The sequence below is a fragment of the Abrus precatorius genome, unplaced genomic scaffold (genome assembly GCF_003935025.1).
Source record: "Abrus precatorius isolate BTA unplaced genomic scaffold, Abrus_2018 Scaffold6, whole genome shotgun sequence".
NCBI lineage: Eukaryota > Viridiplantae > Streptophyta > Magnoliopsida > Fabales > Fabaceae > Abrus > Abrus precatorius.
In genome coordinates, this window is record NW_020874406.1 from 9,848,946 (window position 1) to 9,871,015 (window position 22,070).

Genomic DNA, 22,070 nt, shown 5'->3' on the forward strand with positions numbered 1-22,070 from the left:
CTCTTAAATACCCCTCAGTCCCACGCAATCTTGCTTGAGCGACGAACAACTTGCTTGAGCGACGAACAACTCGCTTGAGCGACAGCATCTCGCTTGAGCGACGGCTTCTGCGCCTGAGCGAAATATGCAAACAATGGTTTTTCCAACATTTCTCTGATATGCTCGCTTGAGCGAGCTTTATCTCGCCTGAGCGAGATGGCGACCAGAGAGGGCAAGATTTCTCCTGTGAGTCCTTGCCTGGACGATGCAGCTCGCCTGAGTGATGAATCCACTTTTTATTATATTTTTACTTGCCTTTTTGGTGCTCCTTGATAGAAAAAATGGACTTAGATAATGCAAATAATATAGAAATCACATTTTGAGTAAATATCATAGGTTTATTAATTTTTGGTTAATTTGCATTTAATTACATAGATATAGATTGCAATTTTAATTGTCTTGATAATTTTGCAGAGTCCCCAAGTTAATTTTGAGATGTCTTGGCCCTTGGATGAAAGTTGCCCCCAAAGTAGCCACTTTTAGGAGCAAAAGTGGCAACTACAGCAAGTCTGGGCATTAAAGGTTCCAAAGTAGCTACTTTCAACCTTCAAAGTAGCAACTCCAGAGAGCTCCAGGGACACCATTTGAGAAGCATTTTGCACGTGATCACTGTTGTCTTTCAAAGTGGCTACGCGCATCCAAAGTAGCCACTTTCAGCATGCAAAGTAGCAACTTCAGAAAGCTCCAAGACGCCACTTTTGGAAGCAATTTGCGCATGGTCACTATTGCCTTTCAAAGTGGCTACGCGCATCCAAAGTAGCCACTTTCAGCATGAAAAGTGGCAACTCCAGAGAATTGGCAAGCTTACGTAAATATGTACGTGGATACTTTCAAGGCCCAAAGTGGACACTTTCAAAGGCAAAAGTGGACACTTTGCTAACATGTCCTCCACTATAAATAGACTTTAGGAATTAGGGTACGGGGACTTGAACATTTTATTTTCTTTCATTCTCTTTGCCAAATAGGACATTTTCTTTCCAGAGCTTTGGAGCCTTGGGTAACAGCCAGGGGTCCATTATAGGTTTTGATTTCCAATTTCCCTTTGATTCTCATTTAGTTTACATTAATGTTGCTTACGTTTCTGCATTTCTTTCTTTTATTTGTGAAGCCCATCCATATGGAGGGCTAAATTCTCTTGTAATTCCTAGTCAACTCATATGGTTCTTGAATTCTTGGGTTTAATGGCAATATTACTCTTTCTTTCCTTGGATTTATTAACCCCAATCTCTGAATAAAATGAAATTTACATGAGGGGAACACTGCTTAATGAACCCTAAATTACCCAAACGAAATTCTAATCCAAAATTGCTTAATTTTGATTAATCTTTGAGATTGCTTAATCTTAGGGATAGAGATTGGAGCCCATTAAGATGCTTAATTTTAATTGGGATGCTAAAGTTAATTTTCGCTTGTTAGATTAACTTAATTCAAGGGAAAAATAGGGGATTATTGAATCATTTGAAAGAATAGGGATAGAACTCATTGATTGACTAGGGATTACCCTTCTTAATTGATTGAATTTCACTAGTTTACATTTTGCTCTTGATTAAAATCTGGAAATTGACAAACCTCCCCCCAATTTACTTGCTTTAAAATATATGTTCACACTTGTTCGATGTATGTTCCCAACCAAAAATTCCTTGGAGACGACCTAGGACAACATCCTAGTATTGTATTTATTTCTTTGCATATTTGATGAGGATTAACGACAATCTTTGTGCATAACGAGTAGCGAAATTTGTTCCATCACTAAGCGAGGTGACGATTAAGCCAATTCTATCCTATCTCGCTTGAGCGAGATTGCTCTGGAACCAGATATTTCTGGGCACTCAGTCTCGCTTGAGCAAGATTCCTCTCACTTGAGCGAGATTCTTTGCACCAACCTCTTCTAAATCTCTTCTCAATTTACTCCTAACACATCCTAATTCTATTTAATAAAAAAAACATAATTTTCTAAATAATGAAAAGAGAGTGTTACACATTTCACATATAAAATAGTTGGTTTCAATTCAAGTACACAAAATGTTTAATACATCTTCATTGAATATTGTTTGATTGCCATTTGAATTACATATTTTGATTCAATTTCTATTCCAACATAAAATTTATCACCAACTTCCTATGAACAAACTAAATTTGCATCTAAAAATTATATTTCTTGATAAGATGATCTCAATTATTATATTTATAGTATTAAGAATCATTCCAAAATATATTTTGCTCTTGTTAAATAATAAGATTATATAATCTATTTTATTTTCTTAGTTATTAATATTTCAAACTCACATATATATTAATTTATCTTGTTAAAGTTGATGATCACCTAAATTTATTGAAATACTAATTCTACTTGACCAAATAATTGAATCAAAATTATCTTCAATATCAATATCATTTTCATTACCATTAGGAATTTTACCATCATCAAAATTATTATCAGTGGTTTCCTTATCTCTAACATTGCAACCTTTAATAAAATATAAAAAAGTTTATAACATAAATTAATGAAATAATTGTGAAATAGATAAATTAAATATTAAATTATTTTACGTCCACTCCAATGCTCTTCCACTTAATTTGTCATATTCTTTTAAGTAATCATTCTATAACTACCAACTAAATCAATATCAAACATATAACTTGAGAATTTTCATTAATAATTGTTACTTAAAAGTATTTGTTATGCAATCAATATTCATTATCATATATTTAAAACCTTATATATATATATATATATATATATATTTATTTATTTATTTATTTATTTTATGAGATATCATAAATCTACTAGTCATATTAAAAATATTTTGATCTTTGAAATCTTTAATTTTAAAATTTATATATATATATATATATATATATATATATATATATAAAATCTTAAGTTCATCGTAACTAATATCATATTTTTACACCTTCAAACAAATCTTTTATTCCTTCAAATATTTTACCAATTGAATAGACAACTACATAAATTTAATTTATTTTTAAATATTATTAATTAAAATACATAAATAATTGAATTATTAATTTATTATCTTAACTAAAATTAAACAAATAACATAATACATATAAATATAAGAATAGTAATAAGCATCGTCAAATTACAAATTATTAGACAAAAAAAATTATTATAACAATTTAATGACAACATTGAAATTAAATGCTATTAATTTCAACAAAAAATAAATACTAAACTCATTTACAAAAAAAAAAGTGTATAAATTTGATAAAAAGAAATTGACAAATAACTAAGAATGTTAATAAAATTTTATAAACACATGAATTATATGGATGTAGTAGATAATTTTTGTGAATTTTATTATTGGATGGGTTTAAACAAAAATTTTATTCATAAATTAAAAATGTGTTAATACCATATTGATCGCGAGTGTCGCTCTCGGATAAATTAATAAAAACTGAATTGCATAAAAATTATGTAGTATGAGGTGCAATTTGAGTCGTCTCCTAATGATGATAATGTTATACGATTATAAATTTAGATGGGGTTTGATTTATAAAATAATGCTTATTAGAATAAAAAGCTAACAAGATTTTAAAACTCTAATCCAACAATTTAGAAGAACTACGACCACTCTATCACCGAATTCCAAGAAGATGCATCAACCAACAAATTAGTGATTAACATTAAATTCGAATGAAACCTCAATTCAAATTAAGCATTCACACGAGAACTCTCATGCATTCGATTAACACACAATTCACTCAAAGTTCAGAAACCTCTAGAACCTAATCGATTTGTGTTAATTTAATTCACCAATGCCATTAATCTTAGATCTCAAACCTGAAAATCTAATTCACACTCATTCAAGAATTAATTACATACATCAACCGAATAATATGTAATCAAACAACTGCACAATTATCAATTCAAATGAAGAACTTCAATTCGAAATCATAATTAGCAAAAGGAGAAAGAAGGAAGAGATGAAACCGATTTTGTTGTTGAATAAATTACGAAACCGATCCTCAAGAGTGTCTCAGCCCTTTTTCAATCCTTGGACTAGATAGAAATCTAAGCCTCCATGGATGGAGGGAAACAATTCGTGAAAGAGGAGAGAAAAAACAAAAATAGAGAGAGAAGAGAGAAGAAAAGAGGAGAGGAGCCAAAATAATTAAAATTCAAAATTCAAAATTTCGTTCGTCACTTTGTTCCCTTTTTTCGGCTATGAAGACAGCCTCTTTTTGGTTTGTGGCCTGAAGGACAATTGTAGCCTTGGATGTTAGCTTCAAAATGCTACTAGAATGGGCTTAATCGGACATCTGTGGACTGAAATATGACCCAAATACTGCACCTTGCTCAGGATCCACGACTGCAGTATTCTGACTTTTTCCAGGCCCAGTTTCAGCTTATCATCAGAATTGGTTTCTGACCTCTCCATAGGAATTGTGCACCTTTCTCTTAGCTTTCCTACAAATCAAGAATCACAATTAAAGGAGTTCTACAACTCAAGATATGGTCCAGAAACCAAAACAGTATCAGAATTTGCCAAATACTGGAAAAATTAAATAAAGCCCAAATAAAATCCAAACATCATAAAATGATCCAATTCAATCAATTAGGCACAAAAGAGGATTAATGAGCTAGGAATTAGAGGAAATAATGTTATAAAAATCCAATTGATCACATATTTTAACACATTTCAACATTTGATGTGTGGCACCTTTTGGAAGGGCACCACACACAAAATGTTGGTATGTGTCAAAATATGGTGGTGTAGCATCTACTAAATATGTTCAATTCTTAATAATTCATAATGGATCACTTATCATGTGGTGCATTTTGATTCAACTAGACAACATATAGGATGGAAGTCAGGCTGCCTGATAAGGGCCTACAGCCTGGCCTGACCTGATTTAGGCTAGCCTGACCTGGTCTTTTTAACAAACAAACAAAATTTAGATTTTTTTTTTTAAGGCATGTTTAAGTAAATAGGTTAGGTCTGAACTGTTTTCAAAGCCTATTAAACCTAACAGGATAGCCTGTATATATATATATAGAATTTAAAAATAGAGCTGTCAAAATATGTTTAAATAATAAAATTATTTAATAATATACTTTTAATTTTATTATATTAAATTAATATATTATGTTATAATTATTTTTATTTATAATTATAATAAATGAAATTATATTCTATTAAAAATTAAAAATATTTATACACAATTACACTTTTTAAATAATAAATTTATTTAATAATAAATTATCATATTTGTTACATTTAAATAGTTAAAGAGTGGTTAAATCTTTAAAAAGGAACAAGAAGCAATCAAAATTGAAAAAATAAAATTAAAAAATGAAATAATAATATTATATTAATATATTTTTTATATTCTTAATTTTATTATTATTACTATTTAATTATTATATTAATATATTATGTTTAATTCTTTTTCTTTATAATAAATAAAAATTCTTTAAGTATGACTTATATTTTATTCGAAACTAAAATTTTATAAAAAATGATAGAAAAATAAAATAAAAAATTTTATATACAATATATATATATATATATATATATAATAAGACCATATAGCAAATAATATAAATAATATAATTTTAAATAAATTATATATAATAATATATACTTTTTGTAACTTAATATGTATTTTATTTTTATTAGTATAAATTTTTTGAGTAAAGTACCTATAAAAAAATTTTACATACCAGATACATAACATATAGCAACACACCTAAATATAAATACGTCAAATTTTAAATAATTATTTTTCACGAATTTGACATAGATATAAATATATTTTTTCTTAAAAAATATAATTGTTAATATACATTCAAAATTCAATAATTAATAAATATTTACAAAAAAAGTATAAATAAAAAATTAAATTATTAATTAATTTATCAATTTATAATATATATATATATATATATTAATGTATTATATCTGTAATATTTTCTATATTATATTAATAATATAGTGTAATTAATTTTACGTATATTTTTTAATTTAAAATAAAAATAAATAAAATAAAATATTTTGTAGTTATTTTTTTGATTTAATAGTTATTATTATTGTCATTATATATATATATATATATATATAGTTTTATTACATAATTTTTTATTAAGAAAAAATTTTAGAAATATAAGTTATTTTAATTTAAATATAAATTTTATTAATTCTTACTATACTCATATATTATTTTTATGCATCCTTGAATTTTATAATATAAATATTTTTTTATATATAATTTTTACAATGACTATTTATTTATTTTTTTAAATATAATAATTTTCTTTTAGCTGATTCAACAAATTTTGTGAGTGTTATTTTTTATTATCAATTTTATATGTTTACTGTGATTTTATTTATTGAATATAAGATGTCTTTACACAAACAAAATATAATTACCATAAGAAAATAATTAAAATCTTTAATACTTTAATTATAGTTATTAACATATATTTGAAATTCTATAATTTGTAAATATTTACATAAATAAAAAATTAAATTATTGGATAATTTATCAATTTATATTTTATAGATAAGTATATATTTTAATTTATTGTATCAGTAATATTTTTCTATATTATATTAATTTTATAGTGTTGTTAATTTTACGTGTATTTATTAATTTAAAATAATAAATTAATGAAATTAATAAAATTAAATATTTTATAATTATTTTATTTTTCTTCTAATTTAATAGTTATTATTATTGTCACAGGTCTCAATCTTCTAGGTCTGAAATTCCTAGATCTATTAATCATGATCCTTCTATAAACCTACAGGATTTAGATACTTCTTCTAGGATTCCTAGAAATGTTTACCAAGCTTTTGAGAAAGAAGAAGAAAATCAGAGTATCCAATCTCCAACCTACTCTTCCCTTAATGAGTCTTATGATGTTATCTCATAAATTCATTATAGATAAGGAAACTCTTAGAAAAGATTTCTACTCTGAGGATTAGAAACCTCAAAGAGAGTGGTTCTTTCAAAATTATAGGGAAAAAACAGGTCTGATATCCAAGAGAAATTCTATAAATTTCTCTAAAAAGTCAAACAGAACATCTCATTCTTTGATTGGTATCATGCTTATACCATTCATAATAATATAGATTATCCTTGGCAAGAGGATGTTATTAGTACTTCCTCTGCTAATGTTATATCTTGGCAGATTAAAGATGGACAAATTGTTCAAAGTGAGCTGCCACCTACAACTCAATATTAACTTCCAAACTTAAAAGACAAAAGCGGTAATCATGATACTGCTACTCCTTTCAAATCCAAGAACCCTGATGAATCTATCACTCCTCATGATATCTAAGGCCTCATGGAACAGACTAATTACACCAATAAGTACCTTCAGGTTTTAGGAGAAAATATCTCTGTTAATCCTGTCAAACCTAAAGTTGAAGAAATGGCTTCTTCATCCTCCCAACCTCAATTAGAGAAACCTCTGTTCAAACCTTTCAAGATTAGTGCCAAAGCTAAGCAGAAAATCTTAGAACTCAGGCAAAAAGAAAAACCCAGAGTGAATGAGGACAACCAAAATGAGTTACTTAGTAAGATTACTAGTCTTCTCACTTCTATCCCCGACACTCCTCAAAATACTGAAGAGTCTAGTGCCAAACCTAGAACTAGATCTCTTACTAAAGCTGTCAATGTCATTTCTAAGACTGATTCAGAACATTATTCTGAAACAGATTCTGTCTTAGCCATCAATCCTATCAATAATTGAAAAAATTCCTCCAAACTTTATTATAATAGAGCTACTGCTCCTGATCTTATCTTAGAAGAAAAACAAGACTTCATTCAAAGTTTTAATTCTAATGATATTTATATTTGGAATATTGATGGTTTGTCTGAATATAATATCATTGTCAAACTCCAAAATATGTCGGTTGTCGCCATGGGCTATTTTACTAATCAAAATATGTCTGAAGACACCATTGTTTATATTCTAGTTGCAGGATTTACTGGCCAACTCAAAGGTTGGTGGGACAATTATCTCACTGAAACTGATAGAGAAAACATCTTCTCTGCAGTAAAAATTGATGACAAAGGAAAAACCATTGTCAGTGATAATGAACGTCTTCCTGATGCAGTATATACTTTATTATATACTATATCTCAACATTTTCTTGGAAACCCTTCTCTTTGGAGAGAAAGATCAGGTGAACTCCTTTCAAACCTCAGGTGTGATTCCTTAGAACATTTCAAATGGTATAAGGATACCTTCATGTCTAGAGTTTTAACTAGAGAAGATTGCAACCAAGCCTATTGGAAAGAAAAATATCTGGATGGGCTTCCTAAAGCTTTCGTAGATCTTATTAGAAGCAAACTCCGAAGTCATTCTCTAACAAGAGAAATTAATTATGACTGTTATGACTATGGTCAGCTTACTGCCATTATTATCCATGATGGTATCAAGGTTTGTCATATATATATATATATATATATATATATATATATATATATATATTTCGTAAGGGAACTGGAGCATGCTACCATAAGACAAAAGATCTTCTTTCTAAAGAAATTTGATTCAGAACTATGATATGTCCAAGGTTCAATATGAAAAGAATCTTAGAAGTTTTCCTTAACTTTGTCCGTGTCAACGATCAATTCAAAATATCTTGACTTTTTTAGAATAGGTCCAAGTCAAATAGCAATGATTCGAAGCACTTTAGACTATTTTGAAAACCCAAGGACTCAATCGTATGGATATGTAAAATACAGGATTTCCAATCCTAGCAAGAAAAGGAGGAGAAACAGATACTCAATTTCAAGTGAGTAAACAGAATTTCATACTCAATATCATAGATACATATAGAATTCTGTGGAAAGTCGTATTCAATAAAAGTCGTATGTACGGCTTAGAGGGAGATCTTTTATATCTTTCGTTTCTTTGTTTATGTTTTGGATTGGAACAAATTATTAGAATTCGCCCTCGCCTGCGAATTAATCGATATTTTTCATAAATTTTATGGACAGAGGCCCCTATTTTCATATTTGTAATTCCTTAATAAGTTAATGCCAAATCTATTTATTGGAAGAAAATAAGGTTTCTTTACATTTTGAACTTGTACCCCAAAAAAAATTTGTTGAAATTAAAAAATAGTCTAATTAAATTAAATTTTTTATGCTTCCTTTTTTTTTACGGGCATATACATATAAACATATAAAAAGTACATCGAATCTTTTGACAAACATAGCTTATAATTCAATTTTGATTATATGAAGGAATCTGAAACATACCCCTCGGAATTTATTTTATATATATATTATATTGAATTTAAATTTATTTATTTTGTAAAATATAATAATTTTCTTTTAGCTGATTCAACAAATTGTGTGAATGTTATTTTTTTATCAATTTTATGTGTTTATTATGACTTTATTTATTAAATATAAAATGTCTTTAAACAAATAAAATATGATCCTAAAAAAACTAAAATCTTTAATGCTTTAATAATTTTTAAAAATAAATCAAAAAAATAAAAATAAAAATTTATTTAATATGAAACATTTATAATTAGTGCTCAAATAATATTTTTAAAATTATTTATAAAATTATATAAAAATTATCAATAATACAGATGAAAAGTAGAAAAATATGTAAACTAATTTGATAATAAAATATTTATATTTTCATTAATATTAAGATAATTTTTTTTGTAGCAAGCTTTGTTAACAAGAAGCCACCTAAATAGGTTAGGCTCAAGTCTAATAATTATGTTACAAGTCAGGCCTGTTTACAGTAAAGTCTGGCTTAACCTGACCTGTTTTCATCTCTACTAACAAAGAAAATTAATTAACATTTGATATTATTATGTGTATGACACATTACTTTACCATTTTATAGACTTTAACACTATTAATTTTGTCTATTTTGATAATATTGTTATAATTTAATTATTTTAAATGAATTTTAAAATCTTGTACACTTAGGTCAAAAAGTCACAGAAATGGTCACTACCCTCCAAGCCTTGTGACATATTTATAATATACGATGATATTTACTTAACTAATCACAACCTCAAGACTTGTAAAGTAAACAAAACACATAAATAATTGCATCTAGAATTCATGAGAACAAATCATTCAAATTGTTATAAAAATATTCATGACAAAAATAATGTTAAAAATAATTGGTATGAGACGGATTAAATGTTGTCTTTAAAGATTTATTTATAAAATATGTTATAATTTTACGATTTAACAAAAGATGAACTCAGATTTATAAACTTGTAAAAATAGAATTTTGTAAACTTAATCACCAAAAAAAAAAGCAAGAAGAAGATGGAAAAAGAAAATGAATTAAGAAAAGAAAAATGAAGTAAGAAAGAAAAAAAATTAATCATATATTGTTTTATTATAACTATTTATTAAAAAGTAATAGTTTGTTACGATAGATAAATATTTAATCAATTAAAATATCACCCAAAATATTATTTCAGATGAAACAAAACAAATAATAAAATAAAATAAGAATTAATTAAAATAAATAATATATAACATATATCCAACAAGTCATATGAACCGTCAATAGCGACTCATGACTCATCAACCATGGTGATTTCAGCAAAATTTTCATTTTCATTGGGATGAGAGCAGGTGCGAGTATTGTTCATAATGTTACAACAATGCGTGTTTAAAACTTCACCAGGTGGTATCAAAGTTTATGGTGCATATCTTAACCACGGGTGCGAGGCCAATTGGGTCTGAACCTGTTATTGGGATTGAAGAGACCTCTCAGTCTTCCAATGGCTCATGGGGCTCCCAGTTTGGCCACACTGGAGTGTTCTAAGATGCTTATACTGTGGCAAGGATCACCTTCTCTGTAGGGATAGAGAAGTGTTAGATTAAGAGGCTGTGAAGGGAAGTGGAACTGTTTGAAGAGGATCGTCTTTATTACATGTTCTTCGCCAGTTAAAGAAATTGTTGCCATTGTTCTTGAGCTTACAGGGGTTACTTAAAAGATTCATACAAATTAGTTTGTAGAATTAGGTATTACCCTTCTTTCATGATCCCTTCAATACGAATGATATTGTCTTTATTATGGTCAGTGAAATCCTTCATCCATAATATCACATATATTGTAAGACATGCTGCCGTTTATTATAAGGACTAATTTATTGACAAATGTTCTATCAAAATTAAAGGATACCTTTGTGCAATGGTTCTCTGGGATACGGCTCGAATTGTGTCTAGCTCCATAGCATGCGAACTAACACCGAGTACTCATTTAATTTGTCCTTTTCTTATCTAATTATTAAATACTTCGCACCCATCTCATAAATAAATAAATAAAATTAAAAAATTCATGACAAATTGACAAAATTTCGATATAAGCAAATATATTAATTACAATTTTGTAATTTGTATATTTTCTTTTTAAATAGATAGATAAAGAAAAACAGAAGTATATCAACAGAAATCAAGTTTTATATATAATTTATCAATATTAATTCTTAAACTAGAATACATAATTTATCGAAATGTTCTGAATTAAATTTTATTTATCATACCAAATAATATTTCTACACTATACATTTATTTAATTCAATATTAATTTAATTTTTATAATTTATTATAGATTTATTTCATATAAAAAATATCTATTACTAATAATTATAATGTTTAATCTTTTTAAAATTTATAAAATTTTAAAATTAATCATATAATATATTTTAATTATTTATTAAATTTTAATTTAATTTAATGATACTGGTACAATGAAAAAAATATATACTATTTATACTTATAACAAATTAAAAATACATTGATAATATCAAATAGTATACATTTTAATAATTTTCGTATGTTTGACTTACCCTTAACCAAACTGGTGTTATATATGTATAGAAATTTTATGACAATCTTAACTAGGTAAGTTTTTAGTAACTATGACAAATACTAGTAAGTGTCATTAAATACTATTTAAAAATTAAAAATAAATTATTAAAAATATAATTAATATATTTTCATCATAAATTTTTATAAAACTTTTTAATAATTTTTTATTTAATTCCCTTAACACGATTATTAACACGACTTTAGTTATAAATAATTAAACTTTCATTTTAGTCCTTAAAATAATTAGCGTAAAATATTTTAATCTTTAAAATATTAAAAATGTCATGTTAATGTTTGACTTTTATCTCTATTGAACATTTTAATCTTTAAATTATTAGTAAAAAGATGTGAACATATGAAAAAGCTAAGTTGACTGATATAGCATTATTTTACATAATAAATATGGAAATTTCCATTTTCTCTCAAAAACATCCTAATTTCTCTTCCAAAGTTAAGCCACCTTAATTTTTTCCTGAAATCTTAAATCCTAATTTCACGACCATGAGAATTAGAGAACGGGCCTTATTCCATGGCTCATTTTATCCTTTCACAAAGAAGGGTGTTAGTTTCATCGATATTTTCAAGCATGGAGAAAAAGAATCAAGTGAAGTACTCATAATACCATTGGTTCCAAGCTTGGTTTAAAACACAAGCAAATAAAATTGTCATACAATAACACCAAATTTTAAAGCCAAAATAATTATTCTTTCAAATCAAAGGCTAGTCAAACTTAAAGTAGAAAGGTAGAAAAAAAAGCTAAGTATCCTCTTGACTTGTAAAACTATCAACAAAAACAAAAACATCACATATTCAACATTCAAAAAGAATTGGGATAAAAGTTAAGATTCTTTGTGAATAGAATTTGAGAAAAAAAAAATTAAAGTTCTTTAAGAAAGAAATTAGGGTTTTCATGAAAAAAAAAATTTCACATTTATTATATAAAACGTCAGTATAAAACAACTCAACATTTTCATATATAATTTAAACATATCAACATTCTATTACTATTTATTAACTTTAAATCTAAGAACTAACTTTAAAACCAAAATTTAATATTTCAAAGACTAAAATATCTTAAGCTAACTATTTCAAAAACAAAACAATTTAGCCAATTATAAATCAACTTTACCCACAAAAATGCATCCCTTACTTTAAAGGTGTATAATCTAAATTTATCCGAGATTTCCATTATTTCCACCAAGCATTCATGATAAAATAAACAACAGTTAATTCGTCATGTGCTGCTTCCATCGAAACTGTAATCCATGCTTGCCATAAACGTTTAGAAGAAACTTCACTGAAATAACGTATTGATTGTTGAAGAGAGAGAGTAGTTTAATGAACGGGTGATTGATAAAGGAATAAACCGGCATAAGCAGCAAACTATTTCATTCCCATCTTACGAGAACACTACCGTAGTTTACTTATGTAGTAGCAATGACTTACACTGTCTACTCTAATCATGAAACAAAAACAAAAGACATGAGTCAATTGGTCGATTCCATTCGATGTACCCTGCTTGGATTCTTTTCCCCTGGTACAAAGAGAACGGTACTACAAAGAGTCCAAGAGAAAAAGGTTCAATCTTCCTTTCATTTATCTTCGAAGCCTTCTCCCACTGGGCCTTCTTCCATTAGCCTATGGAAAACCCACCAGAAATTCTAATACGTTCAGCCAAGAGATTAGACATAGGAAGCGTTCATTCTATACAGTATTGTTGCTTGACTGCATAGATAAAGATGAGCCAAATTTTATAAAAGATAGTGTATTCATAGTCTTGGGTCATATGAGTAAATGAGTAATTAAGTGATGCATTTGTAACTTCAAATGACGTGTTTGCAATTAATTTACATTTCCACGTCAGAAAACAAGATAAAAGACAGAAGTAACCCATCAGCACAATTTTCTTCCAGAATCTAATTGTCATATATACATGACGTGTTTGGACAACCTATACTCAAACTCAAATTGAATGCAAAATCAATTGAGAAAGAACTATCAAGTCATAACCATCACAATATTGCACGAGAAAAAACAATGTTCGTGAAGGTCATATTTGCTACATCTATGACAATGACGTTACAGCCAGAAGGGACTTACACTGCATCAGAAAATAACGTACATGACCTGATGTTAGATATCTCTTTAAGCCAAGCTGTACTTAATCCAGCAGACTTCCTTCGTAGTTTCAATAGAAAGAAGAACATCTACCACATTATGTACATTGTAACCGGTTAGATGTCAATAATATAATGGCACATACTACAGCTGGATGTGGGAATTGGCCTTTGTAAGAGCTTTAACAAAGTAATTGCGGATTTCTGGTATTATACGCTGAATCAGATGAGAGTGTCTGCAAGTAAATAGTTGGTGCAAGCAAAAAATTGATGTTAGTAATTAAGTCATAGAATCAATGCAAACTTGCAAAGTTAATGTGAAATTCAGTCATCATATTCGTGATTTATTTGTCCAGCAAAAACGTAATCACTCAACTAAGTTCAAACCAAAGATAGGTGTCTGCTGTTAAAGCTACCTATAATATAGCAAGTTATTATGCATCCAAAATAAAAAAATGAAAGACCAGCGCAATGCAACCCCCACCCCCTCCCAAAGAAAACGTACTACATGGGATATGGTTCTCCATATTTCCATCACCACAAAAATAAAAAATAAATAAATAAAAAATCGATCTTTTATTTTCTTGTCTGAATACTAATAGAATCATGTCAAAAAGATGCTTGTTAGATGTCACTTGACCATTAAATGAAATAGAGCTTTGCACTAAAAAGAAGAGTCATAGGAACCCCTTGGAGAACTATTCCTTATTAATTACAGGATATTAGTAGATTTATAATTTTGATTTAGACCAGTAGAAGAATGTCATTGTTTAAGTAGTGCCCAAAATAAAGACAAACAGTATTAAAAGTAGGTGGAACACAACTGACCTAAAACCTCCAGCTTACCCAGAATGATTCAGATATTTAGTCTATTTAGATTACCTACTCATTAGTATTGCAAACATCTTTTATGCGTTGCAGAGGAAAAAAAACATATGACAACAAGCAAACACAGGATTGAGGGAGATCAAATGAATACCCTGGCCTTGCACTCAATTTATCAAAGTGCTCCAAGATAAAAAGGATGCATGTGTGCCTCAATGATATAGCATTAAAGGCTTCTGAAAGTTCATACATACTTGACACATTTTCAAGTGATATATCCTGCAGAAAAAACATCAAGTCATGAGAAATTCACTTTCCAGTTGAATGTTAGTGCAGGAACATGAATCAAGACTGCAGGTGTGTGTGTAGCCAAAATCAATTCTCTTAGCTGACCTGTGCAATTGTGTATTCACAGAGTCTCTTAAGTCCTTCTAGAAGATATTGGTCAGCTGCTCGGAGGAGATCTTGAGCAATAACAAGGGTGACATCAACTGATCCAGTGTATATAAATCTGAAGATTAAAAAAAGAAAAAAAAATATTTAAGTTGTTCACAAATTAATACAAGCTCTCAAAAAACAACTATCATAAATCACATTAATGCAGAAATTATTTCACCTCATCATCAGCTCAAAAACCTCCCATCTAATGTTTGGAATCTCTATGTCCCTTGCATCCTTCTCCTGCAAGCAATAAAAGACTTGTATATCAAACACACATTAACAATTTTGTGCTTAAATATGAATACAAACTTCTATAGCTATATAGTCTATATTTTAATTCAACGTGCAATTCATCAGTCAAATCTCTAGCAAATGTTTTCACAAGGCAGACAAGCATTAAAACCAAAATAATAGATGATAAATGTTTCTCATGAAATCCAGAGGAGTCAACAAAGGAGTTCTCTCTTTTTTTGGCTGATAGTCAATAAAATAGTAACAGGAAAAGAGGGTGCAAGAGAGAAGGCATGATTCACTGGTGGAGATCAATAATACTCACCCTATAACCACCATCAAACATTGCCCGAAATGCATCTGAAGACGCAAGTAGGCAGATTCTGTGAGCATAAAACCGTTTACCTGCAGCAAAGAATAAAGAATCCAGGTTATCTACAAATGTAAGCTGAATCTACAACATGGCATGTTCAGGTATATTATTTTGCAAGCAACAATTTCAAGAAAACAATCAAACTGAATGAAAAGCATTCACCTTCCACCAAAAATGTAACGTCAGACAAGGTAGCATTGTTTACATACTGTTCTCCCAAATAAACCTGCAAGAAGAGAAGCCTAGGATCACATATATTAAACATTTTAAAACACCTTAAGGATCCAAAATTCTTTAGACAAGACAGAAAATGAGGAGTGAGCAGTGCATGAGTGCATCAGGCCTCTTATGCAAGTGGCAGATGCATCATTCAAAGACATAGTTTGTATTAACTACAGATTATTGGACCTGCAAATGCAGATTCTAATTAATTAAACACATCATGATATTCAAATTAATTTTAAAAAAGATGAGAAGAAAACTAGAATAACAAAGCTTTTCTAGATCATTGGTAAGATTAAAAAATGTAAATAACCTCACACAGCTAACACTTGCCTTTTTAAGTATAAAGGTGTGTGCAAAATGATTTTATCAGCATAAAAAGGAAAAATCAAATAGACCAAGGAAACAAAATTTTCATATATCATCATGAAAAGGACAGAAAAAAGAAATTTAAACGAGAAAATGTCAGCATACAAGCATTGAGATCATACGAAAATATAGGGAAAAAATAATCAAACTCGTAGCAATGACGTTCTAAAGACTGAGGACAAGCCAAGCATTGTTATACAATCTACCTGGGGTGTTGGAGATGGGGGTGCAGCATCTACAGGAGACAAAGTCATAGCTTTATTGGCCAACTTGCATAAACCCACAGCTCCATCAAGTTGCTGCTTAGGGTTCGAAGAGCCAAGAAGCCCCATAAGCAACTCCAAACCTGCATGGACAGATGCTTAACTTAAAAGAGAATAGAAAATAGCAATAAAGCACCCACAAAAAAGGATTTTAAAAGCAAGAAACAACATACATCAGGCTCATGAAAAGATTTTACTAAAAGATGCATACCATGGTGATCAATAAATATCTTTCTCTGATCATCTGCAGAACAAAGATGAGCAAGAGCCAAAGCAACTCGTCTTTGAAAAGCCTTTTCTGAAACACGCATCAGATATAACAAATGGTTCAGGACCTACAAAAGAGAAAATCAGTAAGTTACAAATTTGACTAGAGTATAGTACCCATAAGGCTCAACTGTTGCTGTTGAATAAACTTAGGGAACTGATAACTGATACAGTAGTAGCACTAGCACCCCTATCATTTCCATGTTAATTTCAGCAAAACAAATCAAGTAACAAGCAAACATGACATAGTGCTTACGCGGCCATGAATCTTCTCTTCCAATCTTTTCAATGTTTTTGCAACACAATCCTTAGTTGCCTGCAATGGAAACCAATTCCATATAGGTTAGTGTGTGCCTAACAAGATAAAATTTGCATGCAAATATCTGAATTCCCATAGACATAGACAACAAACGGCACAAAGAGAAACCCTGAAACCAGAGAAACTGCCTAGGTATCAAAGAGGTAAACTTACTTGAACAATAAACTCCCCATCCTGCAGTCTCTGAATTCCTCCAACCCTAATAAAATCGGACACATTATCCTATGGGACAAAGTGGGGAAAAAAACAGCTAATTAATGTTGGTCTGAAGTAATAAATTTTCTACACAATCAGGACAGAAGAACTTTAATTATTTGTTAGAATTCTTACACAGAAAGTTGATTTTACCTCATTATCTGCAAGGCCATAAAGAGCAAAAGCAGCATTATGTTGCAAAGACCCATTTTTTGAGTCAAGAAGCTTAAGTAATGGTATCAAGCCACCATTGTGTGCAATACCAGCTTGGTTATGTATGTCCTGAAATTTAAAGTTAAATATTTTCAGGCCACAGGAAATTATTATTGTGTTAAAAGGAACTTGTGATTCAAATTAAACATGGAAATAGTACATAACATTAGTTTTTATACAGCTGTACTACAATATATTAGTTAGAGTGATCCAATATATATCCCAGTAAACATAATGCTCAACATTAGACTCAAAACCAAATTATAAAGAGGTAACTAATTAAATTGTGTTCATGATATAATTATAACCTAACCTTGTCAATTTACACAAGTGAACTATAACATGGAAAAGACATGGGAAAACAAATAACCTGAGCTAATCTCCCCAATGCAAAGGCAGACATTTCTTTGAGCTGAACATCAGCAGACTGAAGCATCTCTATCAGAGGTCGGACAGCACCTCTCTGAACAATGTGAACCTACAAAAACCCAAACAAATTGTAAGGTACTAAATATAAACAGGGAGACATAATACATTGTGGATGAAGCATTGACTCAGGAGTTAACACCCGCCCGACTCAAAGATAAGTAATACAAAGAATCCAACCTTTGAAGTTGGAATTATAAGAAAATTGCTCCAAAATCCAAACTAAAAATCCATATGTCTATTGCCCTTTCCACCACTTTTCACCATCCAGTCAACAAGCATAAAAACAGATGTGTGAGGTTTTTCACTTTCTACCTTGCTCTCCCTCACCCTTCAGTACAAGTCATGGAGTTAGAACACTTAAGTCTATACCTACCTTGCAGTCTGAATCAGTTGCTGCAAACTGTCCAAGTAACAAGGCTGCTTCCCTTTGGCTCTCAGAGCAACAAGAGCTGTTTGATAAGACAACATTAGAATAGATTATATAAAGATATCATTTTCAGCAACTTACGTTATGAAATATTGTTGCCATGAAAAAGGTGCTTCAGGGATATTATAAACACCAATACACACAATGTAGAGTTGAAACTTGAGAGAGGGAGGGAAGGGAGCATTGTGGTTTTCCAGGGTCCAAACTGAGAATATACCTAAGCAATCCAATAACAGGTTGCAATGCTCCAGCAAGAAGAACTTCTTTCTTTATATTAGGGGAAGAGTGGACCAGATTTCCAATCACACCAACCTGTCAACATTGAAATTCAGTGCATGTGCACATTAAGAAAAGACCAAGATCAACACTACTGCAAAATTTAGCATTTATAATTTAAAGGTTGCACTAGAAATACCGCTTCATAATGAATAGCAGCATCTTCTGAACGAAGCATTAGAATCAGAGTTGGAAGAGCATTGCATTCAACAATCTGACAAGTCATGAAGTTAAGTGACTTAACTAATCATATGGAAGTCAATTTATATTCCCAACTTTCAGCAAAGACCACTGACCTGATTTTTATTTTCATCATTTTTAAATGCAAGGGTCCGCAATGCACCAGCAGCTGCTCTTTGCACCTTTGTATCCGCAAATTCAAGCAAATGAACAAGTGGTGGAATCCCACCTTCCATCCTACATATTAACTCCAGATCATCATAAGAACAAAATTATTTTCCAAATTAAATTTCAACTGCTCAGTAGTCCTAAAAGAAGCAAACCTGACACGGGTTTTAATGCTGCTGTTCTCATGAGCAAGATTAGTAATCGCATCTGCAGCCCTACGAATGAGACTATTAATGGCACGTGATGTTAGGCCATTCTTATGCCTCTTTAAAAGATCAACAAGATGTTTTAAGGCACCACTGTCAACAATGAGCTGCTGATGTTCTGGCTGTGAAAGACATTTTCAAACAAAATAGCTAGCCTGGGTTAGAAATCCTCCAACATATTACACCCTCAATCATTATCTTCAAAGCTTCCATCTACTACCAGTCTAAAATTGTTCACATCATTTGGCCAAAATAATTAAACGATACAATTTTTCTATGCAAAAAAGGAAGGGGGGATAGCATTTCATTGAAAAAAATGAAAAACATAAGAGGAATGATAACAAAACACTCTTTTTAACAGACTCTAACTATTGGCTAAATTTATTGAAAATTACAAAAAATCATATGGATTCGAGTCTTTCTCACTCCTAAATTAATGTTCTCCGCCGTAATTTTATAGTTTTCAATAAATTTTCGCCCATAGTTAGGAGTGTGTTAAAAAAAGTGTGTTCCTAGCTTTCCTCAAAGCATAATTTACAATAGTATGAGAATTTTAAGTTAAATAGCTCCATCAACAATAAATTACAACACAGTAACTGGCGTAGAGCCAAAATCTTGAATCTTATCAAACATGATTACATAGAACTAGCAGAATCCATGGTTCTAATAATTCCTAAATAATTAACCAGAAAAGAGAGAAGTGAAGTTACCTTGACGGCAAGAAGTCCAAGCGCGAAAGCACTCCCCTTCTCAACCTCGTGCTCAAACGGCAATGGCCTCTGGACGTGGTCGTTTTCAGCCGAAGGAGGCGCTTGAAGATGCTTAACCAAAGCCGGAATGGCGCCTCCTTCAACAATCACGTTCACAACTTCCTCTGCAAACCCAACCACCGAACGATTCAGACACAAACGCAAGCATGCAACGGACGGGAACACTGAATTCAACGAAAACTGAAAAAGAAAGAGGCAAAAGGCAAGAGAGGAACAGATTTACCATTTTTGGCGAGATCGGCGAGGGCGTGAGTGGCGCGCTTCGCGGCAGCACGATCGGATTCCTTCCAGGAGAAAGTAGAATCAAGGATGGAAACTTGTTCCTTAACGTCGGAGAGGAGAGCGTAGCGAGCGTCGCCGGTGGGAGGCGCGGAGATCTGCCGGTCATCTTCGAATTCCTCTTCCAGCTTCCTCTTCTGCCCTTTCCTCTCCGGAAGACACTGATCTGGTCGCCTCTGGAGCTCCATCAGCAACAACAGAAGGACGAGAAGAGGAAGAAGAGGAAGGTTCCCCTCTCTTCTCTCTCTGCGAGATACAACACAACACTGTATGAAATGAGGTGAGAGAGAGAGAGAGAGAGAAGAGGGTGATCCAAAATGGAATTTGGGATTTGAAGAGGGGTGCCAGATCGGAGGGGTATTTCAGGAATTACGCACATTCCTTTTTGTCTTTTGCTTTTGAGTTTTAACCGATGGGAGAGTTGCGGACGGGGTGAACAGTGCGCACTCCCTTTTGGTAGTTGTTTAATTTGTCTGAGTCTATGGACTAACGTGCGCTCCCGCCGGGAATGATGTTAAAGAAAAGGTGTTTCTACAATGCGCGTGCGAGGTTAATGGGTTTAAAGAGTGGGTCCACGAATAAAGTTGGGTGGGCCTGCTTGGTTTTAGATCCTGCACGTTGAGTTATGAATGAATTTGACTTGATTACTCTAAGTAGTGCAATTATAACCCTATGTGGTCTATCATATTGTTATTGTATCATCGTGGTAGCATCTACCAGTTTTACTTTTCTAATCCTTTCCTTGCTCCTATTTTTCATTTATAAAAAATTCAAGGAATGGTACGGAAGAGAGATTTGGTTTGAGTTGGAATAAAAATATTGAAAATCTAGCGGTTGACCGGGTTGGGATTTCGATTATGAGGGGTGACATTACCTTCGATTAAAGCACCTAAGCTACACAAGTCAAAGATAAGAGCATCGTTGGGCAGAGCTGATTGGGCCGACCTCCATGTGGGCCCGTTAGAAATTGGAAGTATCAAAACGCAAGACCAAAAATAAACGACCAAAGTAAAAACAACTCATAATTCAATGTATATCCTTGCATGTTCTTTATCAAAACGCATAAACTTAGATTCTCCTTATTTGTTAAAAAAAAAAAAAAAAAATTCTTCTTATTTGACCAAAAAATACTCTCTCCTTATTATGATTTTCTTTTTGAAATATAACCTATGTGTATATACTTGAGAATAAATAAATATATATATAAAAACAATTGTTGCAAATGCAATTCACTTTGATTTTGTTTTAATTTTAAGAACTGAAAATCAAACTAAACTGATTTAAGTTAATTTTTTTATTTAATCAATTAACGGTTTTCTTTTCAGTTTTACAGCTTAAAACTATTTAATTCAGTTTCCCAATAGTCCTGCTTCGAAATAGTATGTGCATTGATGAAGATTTATTTTATATAACTTCCATAAAATATTTATTATAGCAAAATTTTTAAGTTAAATCTTATAAATTAATTAAATAGATTTAGCTTCGATTTGAATATTTTATCAATATCAATATAACAATAAGTATGTTTATTTTTCAGTATGTTAATTAGTTATAAATATGGTTATGGCCAAAATTTAATTAATTTATTTTGCTTAAAAATTTAATTAATTTTTAATC

The 22,070-nt window shown here is 30.4% G+C and overlaps 1 protein-coding gene across 3 annotated transcripts; it reads right to left on the minus strand.

Moving 5' to 3' along the window:
• Window positions 1–13,221: 13,221 nt before the first annotated feature.
• LOC113868426 (ARM REPEAT PROTEIN INTERACTING WITH ABF2-like) lies at window positions 13,222–21,533 on the minus strand. Of its 3 annotated transcripts, XR_003505371.1 has the most exons (20): window positions 20,398–21,533; window positions 20,115–20,278; window positions 19,354–19,526; window positions 19,147–19,267; window positions 18,990–19,064; window positions 18,792–18,886; window positions 18,521–18,596; window positions 18,089–18,196; window positions 17,659–17,787; window positions 17,464–17,532; window positions 17,248–17,307; window positions 16,936–17,059; window positions 16,668–16,807; window positions 16,033–16,096; window positions 15,823–15,902; window positions 15,442–15,506; window positions 15,219–15,336; window positions 14,980–15,104; window positions 13,984–14,236; window positions 13,222–13,608 (listed from the first exon to the last, which is right to left on the minus strand). XR_003505371.1 is itself a non-coding variant. In XM_027503999.1 (19 exons), the coding sequence occupies exons 1-19, from the start codon at window positions 20,639–20,641 to the stop codon at window positions 14,146–14,148; spliced, it is 2,121 nt and encodes a 706-aa protein (XP_027359800.1). In that variant the 5' UTR covers window positions 20,642–21,533; the 3' UTR covers window positions 13,635–14,145. The 3 variants fall into 3 exon arrangements, 2 of the variants coding, with proteins under 2 accessions (XP_027359799.1, XP_027359800.1); XM_027503999.1 differs by lacking the exon at window positions 13,222–13,608 and having other exon boundaries at window positions 13,635–14,236; XM_027503998.1 differs by lacking the exon at window positions 13,222–13,608 and having other exon boundaries at window positions 13,630–15,104.
• Window positions 21,534–22,070: the final 537 nt, after the last annotated feature.

What these genes read in the sequence shown, in the direction of transcription:
- LOC113868426 (XM_027503998.1), bottom strand. Translation starts at nt 20,641, where the DNA reads ATGGAGCTCCAGAGGCGACCAGATCAGTGTCTTCCGGAGAGGAAAGGG. An exon ending in TTGGACTTCTTGCCGTCAAG is followed by an intron (nt 19,527 to 20,114) that starts GTAACTTCACTT and finishes TGTCTTTCACAG; the next exon opens with CCAGAACATCAGCAGCTCAT. An exon ending in GTGAATACACAATTGCACAG is followed by an intron (nt 15,105 to 15,218) that starts GTCAGCTAAGAG and finishes TTTTTTCTGCAG; the next exon opens with GATATATCACTTGAAAATGT.